Source organism: Pseudonaja textilis, chromosome 6 (genome assembly GCF_049901715.1).
Source record: "Pseudonaja textilis isolate UNSWEBS1 chromosome 6, rPseTex1.2, whole genome shotgun sequence".
In the NCBI taxonomy this organism is placed as follows: domain Eukaryota; kingdom Metazoa; phylum Chordata; class Lepidosauria; order Squamata; family Elapidae; genus Pseudonaja; species Pseudonaja textilis.
The window spans coordinates 32,976,053-32,986,930 of NC_141995.1; the positions used below are offsets into that span (position 1 = coordinate 32,976,053).

General features: G+C 36.9%; 1 protein-coding gene across 1 annotated transcript in view; it reads left to right on the forward strand.

Moving 5' to 3' along the window:
• TRPC3 (transient receptor potential cation channel subfamily C member 3) overlaps nt 1–9,137 on the forward strand; it is a 47,114-nt gene extending 37,977 nt beyond the window's left edge. The window contains exons 10-12 of the mRNA XM_026697990.2: nt 1,034–1,117; nt 4,106–4,181; nt 7,781–9,137. Coding sequence (XP_026553775.2) covers nt 1,034–1,117; nt 4,106–4,181; nt 7,781–7,923 — 303 coding nt within the window. The 3' untranslated portion in view covers nt 7,924–9,137. The remainder of the gene's footprint in view (nt 1–1,033; nt 1,118–4,105; nt 4,182–7,780) is intronic.
• The last annotated feature ends 1,741 nt before the right edge of the window (nt 9,138–10,878 follow it).

The following is a 10,878-nucleotide window of genomic DNA, read 5'->3' on the forward strand; positions in this document are numbered from 1 at the left end:
TGAAATGTGGCTGAATTAGAAAATGAATGAACATTTCATTGACAGACATGTCTGGAATTTTCTATGTACCAGCAAGGGAGTGAAACCCATGGACCTCTGTGTTTAGTCCAGAGTGCGCAAGAGTCTTTTCAATTCAGCTAAATAAAAGTGCTGACATTAGGACATTAGGAGTGCTACCTTTTCCCATTATCTCAGGCCCCTTTTTAGCATAGAAATGCTTATAAGTGTGCAAGCCTTATGTTACTTACTAGCAAAAAATTGTGCTTGTATGAAGAATGTAATAAGGCATAACCAGTATCAAGGAAAAAAACTACATACATTGTTCCTTATTTCATAAATATTTTGCTATCTAATATATTTTTTCAAGGAAAAGGGGTTTTATTTTAGTTTTTTTATGCAACACCTTGGTTTACTGGATGTCTGGAGAATGGGTCATCAATCAATTTGAATTATCCCGGCCTTCATTCTTTATGCTGCCTCTTCTTTGTCTTGAGTCAATGGCTCCTATCCCAGCAGGCTCTTGCTATGCTGCAGTAGCTGAACCACACTATTAATAATGAGAAGGGGTTGTTTTTTTATGCTATGAGTTGCATAAAAAATAGCAGAAAGTAATAAGCTCTACTTCTGACAATCTAATCACATTTTTTTTATCAGATTCATTGCATTACTATTTATTTTACTATTATAAATATTGTTCAGTTCTAATATCCTGTTCAGCACAAGCACAATCTATACATGTGGGAGTTGTTAGGCAGTGTAAGATGTGTACAGTAATGATTGTTTTTCAGGAATATGCATTATTTTTTATGTGCTTGGTTTAGGAAATGGTTAAAATAATATATTTCTATTTAAGTGCATTGTTCAATGAGGAATAGATACATATTTTAGTAATATGACAAATTGAAACTTGTTTCTTTCAGAATTTTATACTGAATGGTACTAATTTGTGTAATCAGTCATTAAATATTAGCATCTTATATAGGAGCTGCAAATATTATGGAATATATTTTAATTCAGTTATATTGTTTTCTAGCTAAATCTCTTTTCTCAGTCCAACTCAAGAGTTTTTGAATCACACAGTTTTAACAGCATTCTCAATCAACCTTCACGCTATCAGGTAAGCAGTTACTTGGATAATGTGCATTCATTATAAACATATAAAATGCATTAAGATTGTTTCCATTTATGGTAGAAATAAGACATATTGCACACCTAGAGCTCTATGTGTTTAACTGTAAGAGGTTTTCTTACATCCTCTTAGGAGATAAAATTCCAGTTGTCCATTATATTGCTGCTTGTTTAAAAACTGGTACTTGTTTCTCTCACTATATAATTACTAAAGCACAGCACAACTTGGAAACATTGCAGACAATACCACTTCCTTGTTGGCATCACTTAAATCAGTGGTGGCTAACCTTTTGGGGCTCCTGTGCCAAAAATTGTGCGCGTGCTTGCACGCGCGTGCCAGCACCTAGAAGGCAATGCGCATGCCCCCACGCCCCCTATGCATGCGTGCGCAATCCAGTACCAATAATACCAATTCAAGATCGTTGACTTGTGAATAAGATAAATATAATATTGTAGGAGCACTTGGAAAATTAGTGGTGTTAGGGCATATGCATGTGTGCAAATGTGGACAAACCCACACCTCCTTTTGAATGAAATTTGGAGGAGAGTTGGGGCATTCATCCATCCATGGAGTCCTGTTCACAAGAATTGCTTAGGTAAGTGTTAAAGAATAAGAATAATAGATACACAAATTACATCAGGGCAGGTAGTTCATTCAAATGAAGCTGTTTTTTCTTGTTTTGCTTTTTCCCCAGCATGTTGTTCTAATTTGTTTCATAAAATACCATTAATTAATTAATTAATTAATTAAACAAGAGGAAAACCTTCTACGCACCAATTTCACCTGCGCTTTTTACAATTTTGTAAACAACAAACTAAAAGACTCTATGTCCATCCCAACCCTGATAGGACCTAATTGTAAAGACTGCAACGACGACACCATTAAAGCCAACATTTTTAACATTCTTTGGCTTAGTATTTGTAAACAGCAATGGATCATGCCCGTATTTCCTAGCCAAACCACAGAAAACTACAATGATCTAATACATATAGATATTACAGAAGACAATGTTGAAAAAGCACTACGCAATCTAAAACCATCTCTATCTATTGGACCGGATGGAATATGTGCCTACTTCTTCAAAAAGCTATCCATTGCCATAGCAGAACCTCTAACCATAATCTTTGAAAAATCTTTCAGGACCAGCTCCTTGCCTAACCTGTGGTCACAAGCCACGGTCATCCCCATCTTCAAAAGGGAGACCTCAGCCTAGACCAATCTCCTTATGCTGCGTCACCTCTAAAGTCATGGAATCAATTATTAACCAATCCATTATCCTCCACAGACAAACAACCTACTCTCTAATAAACAATTTGGTTTCAGAAAAAAACTATAATCTGCAACTCTTACACTGCAAAATATAAGGACTACACAACTCGATCAGGGCAAACAATAGACACAATTTACATAGACTTCTGTAAAGCCTTTGATTCAGTGGTACGTGACAAACTACTCCTAAAACTAAAATCTTATGGTATCTCTGGACAACTGCATAACTGGATAGAAGTATTCCTGTCAAACAGACAACTAATGGTCAAAATTGGGAGTGTCCTATCAAATTCTGTACCTGTCAATAGTGGTGTCCCCCAAGGCAGTGTTCTAGGACCAACTCTCTTCATACTCTACATAAATGACCTCTGTGTTCACATTAAGAGCAACTGCGTTCTCTTCGCTGATGATGTAAAGCTGTTCAATACCACAGACAATACTGCTACCATTCAAAAAGATCTTGACTATGTATCAGAATGGTCAAATAGCAACTTAAAATCTCAACAAATAAATGTTCTGCCTTACATATTGACAGAAAAATAAAAAAATAAAATAAAATACAAGCTGAATAGTCAAGGCCTTGTTGATGATCCAAGGACCTTGGAATACTCATCTTTAATGATCTAAGTGCTAGAGGCCACTGTAACAACATAGCCAAAAAGGCATTAAGAGTTGTTAACCTAATTGTACGTAGCTTTTCTCTGGTAGTAGCACACTACTAAGTGGAGCATACAAAACATTTGCTCGACCAATACTCAAATACAGCTCATCAGTCTGGAACCCACATTATGTATCTGATATTAACACAGTTGAGAAAGTACAGAAATATTTCACAAGAAGAGTTCTCTACTCCTCTCTCTACTCATTGTAGAATACCTTATGACACCAGACTTGAAATTCTAGACCTAGAAAACCTTGAATTATGCCGTCTTCAGTCTGATCTAAGTATGGTATATAAAATCATACATTGCAATGACTTACCTGTCAAAGAATATGTCAGCTTCAACCATAACAACACAAGAGCACACAATAGATACAAACTTGATTGCAAGAAATACGACTTCAGCAACAGAGTGGACGATGTCTGGAATACTCTACTTGACTCTGTGGTTTCTTCCCTAAACCCCAAAAACTTTAACCTTCGACTGTCTACTATTGACCTCACCCCTTTCCCAAGAGGTCTGTAGGGGACGTGCATAAACGCACCAACGTGCCTATCGTCCCTGTCCTATTGTTTCTTTTATTTTTCTTATATATATCCATTTCATGTATTCATAACTATGTATATACTTATACCTATTATCTTGTAAGCGATTGACAAATCAAAATAAATAAATAAATAATAAATAAATAAAAATTTAAAACGAGTATACAAAAGTGCCCATGGTTTCTATTCTATATTGTGCTAATTGATTTTTATACAAAAACAATGCCATAAAAATAATAATTTAAAAATGAATTAAAGATCATACAGTTGCATGTCTAGTTCTTCTTATGGTGTAAAAACCTGAAAATGAATGTTTGATTATACTAAAATGGAATTTACTTCAGAGGAACTAAATCTTGTAACTTGTATCCTATAGCCTGACCTTATTACAGATGAAGATTCAGATTTTTTTTTCCAGGACTTTAAGGAGCATGCATTTAAAATTAGAATGGCAAATAAATAAATAAATAAAAAATTAATTAAATTTTTCCCTCCAATAGCAAATCATGAAGAGACTTATAAAACGATACGTTTTGAAAGCCCAGGTAGACAAGGAAAATGATGAAGTCAATGAAGGTAAGAGCCTATAGAGTTTTTATACAGTATTATAAATTCAAAAGAAAAGAAAGAAAAATGTTGGTGCCTGAGAAACCAGAGGTTTCAATTATGGGAGGAAATGATTCTTTCTGCTTTGGGCTTCAAATCAGATATTTAACACTGTAAATATGGGTAAAAATTACAAAATGGGGAAGATAGTGCATATAATATTAGATGTAGTGTTTTTCTTAGTAAAGTAAAGTAAACTAATTAAATTAATAAATGATTTGCATTTGGATAAATTACTTTTATAAAAATAAACTTTCAACTACTGTATGGGCCAAATTATAAAAATACCTGAAAATGACTAAAAATATTAAATCTTCAAAATACAGTTGTCTTAACCTTTAGAAATATCCACGAGTTGGATTCACTTCTAAAATTAGTTGATAAAAAAAGAAAATACACATGACCTAAATCTCTCTATGGTACTGACATGTTTTAAAGTATGAGAAGTTTGTACAGTAGAAAATAATAAAAAGAACAGATACTTGATATTTTGATGAATACATAAACATACACACAATATACATTTTATATTTGGAGGTTGGTGGGTTCTTTTTAGATTTTTATTATTCTTCCTATGAAAACCTGAATCATTCCCCATTAAAAACAAGATCCCAGGATTTCTTTAAATTCAAATAATGTATTTTGTATTCAGAATAGATTAGAAAAAACTCAAATTTTGAAACTAATTCTTCTGCGCAGTTTTAAGATTACTGATCTTTTATTCAAATTGCATGCTCTTGAAATGAATGTCAGAATTTTAGTATAGTTTTATACTGCATAATGAGTACACATTACACTGAAAGTTAAAATCAAGCTAAGTTCCCTCTTGTTTACTTTTTAAGTAAATAATATTATGAATTCTTACTTGGTAAATGTTCTTTGAGCTTGAATTTTTGTCAAATAATTCATAAGACTGGGCAACATACTGAATTAACTTTTAGTTCATGTGAATTCCAAATCTGAAAAATTTTATTAGAGAGATTGGATGTTGCTGATTTGACTGGCTTGAATAAATCATATTCCAATAAACATTATATCAAGAATATCTTCAAAACATGTAGAGTTCAAATAACTATACAGCTAATTTATATAGGTTCATTTAGATGCCCATATGAAAAGACAAATCAGTACATTTGATTAGTTTCTACAACAGTTATCACATTGTGAAATGTACTGGTTTTTGATTAATATCACCCAGCCTCCCCCAGCTGGAAGTTTGTGATGGGTCAAAACTCCCAGAAAATCAAAGAAGGGTAATTTTAATATGATTAAACACAATGCAGACTTACAGATTTCAAAGTCAATAGACTGTATGCTGTACTTTTGAAGTTAATGGGTTTTTAAACATACTTAAAATTGGCTGGATTGTGCCTTTTCTTTGTAACTGGTTTATATGTTTTTTTAAGATAATGAACTGGTGAGGAAGTTATATTTGTTTGCCTACTTGTTTGAGGAATTTTACCCCTGGAAGAGACATTATATAACTTCCATGTCTGCAGGCCGTTAAAGATTCTGGAAAGCCAACTTGCCATGGTCAACTCTCCATGGCCAATTGCCCAAGTCGCTGCAGACAACTCACAACAGTACTAGGGTTACACTAATATCAAAGAAATAGTCCAATAGAATCATTAAAGAAGGGACAAAATTAAATGTGAATGACAAAAATTAAAATATTTTTAAATTACTTGAAATAATTTAATTGAATTGCTGAATTATCCTGCAGCAAATTGGTCATGGTGAGTTGTCCCACGGCTAGTTGGCCGCCACAAATTGGCTGTGGCAAGTAGACTATGGCGAGTTGGCTGCGGAGAGTTGTCCCACTGCTTGACTGTGAAACTTTTTGTTTGGAAGACAAATTGGAAAAAGTGAAGGTTACAGTCAGTGGTGGGATTCAGCCAGTTCCGATCGGTTCCCACGAACTGGTAGTTACGATTTTGTGCAGTTCACAGAACTGGCAAATTCCACCGTTGGCTGGCCCCACCCAGTTATTCCTCATCTCGTCTGCTCCCCAGCATAGCTGCTGCTGCTCTGTCTGGCTTCCTCACTTGCCTCAACCACACGGTCTCTGAGGACCAGCCAGCTTGCCTGCCACCAGCTGCATCCCACGCAGTGCTCTCCGTGTGGCCCAGCTGACCTGCCCTGATCTGCCTGGCAGCCTGGGTGAGCCTGCAAGCATCAAGGCCCGAATCCAGCCCTAGCTGCCTCCAACATGGCCCAGCCAGCTTTCCTGCCTTCCATGTGGCCGAATCCCATGCAGAGCTCTCCATGCAACTCAGCTGAGCTGCCCTGAGCTGCCTGGGTGAATTACTGCAAGCAGCAAGGCCCGAATCTTGGCTTATCTGCCTCCCACGTGGCCAAGTGAGCTTGCCTGCCTTCCGTGCTCACGCAGCACTCTCCATGTGGCTCAGCTGAGCTCCTCTGATCTGCCTGGGTGAGTGACTGCAAGCAGCAAGGCCTGAATCCCAGCCTAGCTGCCTCCCACATCACCCAGCCAACTTGCCTACCTTCCCTGCTGCCTTTCCCGTGGTCCCCGAGGCCCAGCCTGTTTGTCTGCCTCCCCTTCCTCATGGCCTGCGTGCTGGCAAGGATTGGATACTGCAGAGAAAGATTTCATACATACCATTCCAAGCCCCTTCCCCCCGCCCTGCCCTTAGGCTGACAAAATAAAAGCCTATTTAAAGATCGTGACTGTCTGCCGAGCCTGCCTGGTGCATGCTGGCAATAGGCGGCTAGGGGGAAAAAGAGAAGGGCCAATGGAATGCCCTTTTTTCCGCCTCCATTAGGCTGTCTGCACAGCGCTGGATCGGGATGGGGAGGGAGGGAAAAAGCAAAAAGCCTACTCGGTTCGTACATACTAGCACAATGGAGAACCTCTCTTCCAGCTCGCTGGTTCGAACATTAGGCACTACTCCTCAAGTTCCCAATGCCCAAACCAGCGAGCTGGAAGAGAGATTCTCAGTTGTGCTGGTAAGTACATACGGGCCAGATAGACTTTTTGCTTTTTCCCTCCCTCCTCAGTGCAGTACAGACAGCCCAATGGAGGCGGAAAATGGGGCATTTCATTGGCCCTTCTCTTTTTTCCCCTCTAGCCTCCTTTTGCCAGCATGTGCCAGGCAGCCTCGGCAGACAGTCGTGAACTTTAGATGGGCTTTTATTTTGTCAGCCCAAAGGGCGGGGACGGGGGGGAAAGGTACGTAGGAAATCACTTTGTCTCTGCAGCATCGGCCATGTGATTGAGTGGGCGTGGCCAACTCAATGTCACAGCAAAGTGCCGCCCCACTTTGTTGTGACGTCGAGTTGGCCATGCTCACTCAGTCACATGACCCGCCCAAACCACGACCATCCTACCAGTTAATAGAACCGGTTGTTAAATTACTTGAATCCCACCACTGGTTACAGTACATCTTTCAGTGATTTCACATTTTTTCAAAGCTTTCAGTTGTAATGATTTTGAATATCGTTTATGTGATGAATTGAACTTCAACTGCTTGGTCTTATGAACTACTATAAACAATGTAGCAGATGATACTTTATCAAGTTATGTTAAAAGTCTTTTTGTTTTTTCACAGGTGAATTAAAGGAAATTAAACAAGATATTTCTAGTCTTCGCTATGAACTGTTGGAAGACAAATCTCAAGCAACAGAGGAATTGGCAATTCTTATACATAAATTAAGTGAAAAACTCAACCCAAATATATCAAGATGTGAATGATCCCAAATGACATTTTCAAGATTACCTGGATTTTGACTATAGCACAAGCATTGGCAATAATATTTCTGAGTGATTCATACTTGAAAAATATGTAGATTTTTTAGTACTAAATGACTTTATGTACAGCTTCATTTGAAATACAGTCTTAGAAAATTTTATAAATTTACACACAAACAATTTAAGTTTATTTAAGGTATAAAACATATTTGGCATTTATTTAATACTGTACAATTGTACCTAAATAATTTTTCATTGCTAGTAGTTCTATTAGTAAAATGAATATTTGTAGCAAATGAAAATTAATACTGTAGATTAAAATTTTAGGATTGTACTGCATGTCTGTTCTTATCTTATTGCTGTGAACAATTTTTATGATACAATACCAAAAGTTCAGCCAGCTCAGGAGGGATTACTTGAAATGAATTATCAAGAGTTAAGCATGATCATTTTAAAGATATAATCTTTCTAAAATTAATGGATTGTTTCAGAAACTAGTTGTGCCTAGTATAGATCCACTCAAATTAGCTAGAACTGCTTTGAGTTTCACTGATTTCAGTGAGTCCATTGTAATGTCTGATCTTATGCATGCTTACTTAGAAGTAGGCCATTAAGTTTAATAGTTTGTACTACTATGTACAGAACTGAAAATGCTTTAACTAGTTATCCAGGGCTACTATAAAAGCTAGTTTGGTGTGGTGGTTAAGATACCAGGCTAGAAACTGGGAGACTGTAAGTTTAGTCCCATTTTAGGCACATAGGCTTGTGAGAGATCTTTGGCCTATCACTTTTTCTGAGACTTAGGAAGGAGGTAATGCAGGGGTGGGATTCAACCGGTGTTACTACCGGTTCAGTCAGAGTGCGTTTTGCATGCACTTGCTTTGCGTGTGTGTAAAACAATTGCAAAAAACATCAGCTATGCCGCCTGGACAGCTGACAAGCACTGTGCATGGGTGCGCAGCGTTTGAAAATCCTCTTCTTTCCTGCTTTTTCAACTTCAGCTGTGCCGCGCAAAGCAGCTGAGGTTGAAAAAGCAGGAAGTAAAGGACAGTCAACAGCCCGGGCGGGCAGGTGGGACAAACAGACGATCAAAAGGTTGTCGCACTGAACTGATTTGGTATCTGCTGCTCTTCAGAGCTACCAGTTCTGTAGAACCGGGCCGAACCAGTAGCATCCCACCCGAGGTAATGGCAAAAAACTTCTGAAAAAAAAAAACATGCCAAGAAAACTGCAGGGACTTGTGCAGGCCTTTTCTCTGTGAATCAAACACACTCCAAGGAAGGGAAAAAAATCTGAGTTGCAAAAATCTAAATGATTACAAGATGGCAAGAAAAAGTTACTGGAAATCTTAAGTGCTTACAGCCCAGATCTGGTACCTCTAGCTTAAATTTCACTGAATCACGTCCACTTATTTATTTTCCTTTTTTGAGAAAGCTCAAAGCTATGCCATGGGAACTGAATGTCTGACAGTGAAGGTAAAAATGTAATTATAATATTAATAACGCTTTTACATTTATCTCATATATTTTGTATCATATTTGCTTTCAGAATAAGAAATAAGGTTGCTGTTGTTTTTTTACTTCTAGTTAATGTAAACTGTCAAAACATACATTTTCATGTAACTTTTTTTAAAATCCCAGATCCTATGCAGGGCTGAAGTTTTGTTACACTCTAAATAATGCCTCTGATGCTTACTTATTAAATAAAATATTCATACTTTATGGCCTTATATTGTTCTTGTACTTTTATCTGTGGGTTTGGGGTAGGTGATAGGTCCTGTTCATTCAAATAAGCAACAGGCTACAGTTCCATATGCTAAAACTGTTACACAAATTTGATATGCAGGATTTTAGTTTATATACCATTATATTTATCCTCTGCAGAGCTAAGCAATATTTAATCTTCACTAAGCAGGCAAGCATATGTATTAATAAATCACCATTAAACTGTAAATAACTTTAAAGAAATTTTAAGAAATCGTTTTGGAGATTTTTCCTGAATACTGTTAAGAGGACATTATCTAGATTTTGATAAATGTCTTTGTAGAGATAGTCTTCGAATTACAAGCAAAACTGAGCACAAAATTGATGTGGCCAAGTGACACATTTGTTAACTGAATTTTGTCCCATTTTATGACCTTTCTTGCCACAGTCATTAAGTGAATCACTAAAATTAAATTAGTAGCAGGGTTGCTAAGTGAATCTGACTTTCCCACTGACTGTAAGAAGATGCAAAAAGTGATCACATGACCCTGGGACACCGCAACCATCGTAAATATGAATTAAGTTGCCAAATATCCAAATTTTGATCACACGACTATGGGGATGCTTCATTGGTCATAAGTGTGAAAAATGGCAGTAAGTCACTTTTTCAGTGCCTTTGTAACTTTGAATGGTCACTAAATGAACTGTTGTAAGTCAAGGACTACCTGTATTTGTCTAGCTATTCTGTAATTCCTCAGAAGGGCTCATTGTTCATGAATAATAGATGTTTTCTTTTAATCTGTTATTAAAAACTGGGAAGATTATAGGAAGAAGGGTAAGCCAAAATTAAATAGTTAAGCCAATGGCAAGTTATACAGTGACTTACGGTACAATTTTATAATGGGAATGATTTACTTTAAAGCTAGAAATGGAATGCAATTGTACAACGTCAACCTTAGGCTACATTGACTCTCTCTGAAAGAGATTATAAAAGGTATTTAAGGTTAAAACAGGCAAAAGATCTGGAGAAGTATGCATTTTAAAAAGGAGGAGGAAGCAAAGTGCTATGAAGACAACAGGCTAAAAGTTTATGAGTGAGTTTGAACTAATGAGATAGGAAGGCTGCTGCACCGTTATCTGAAAAAAAAATCCTAAAAATATATGGAATGCAGACAAGTGCTTTTGAGTTTATTTTATTTACATCCAAACTTCCATGTATCTATGGCATTTGCACCAATTCCTATTTCAACTTTCA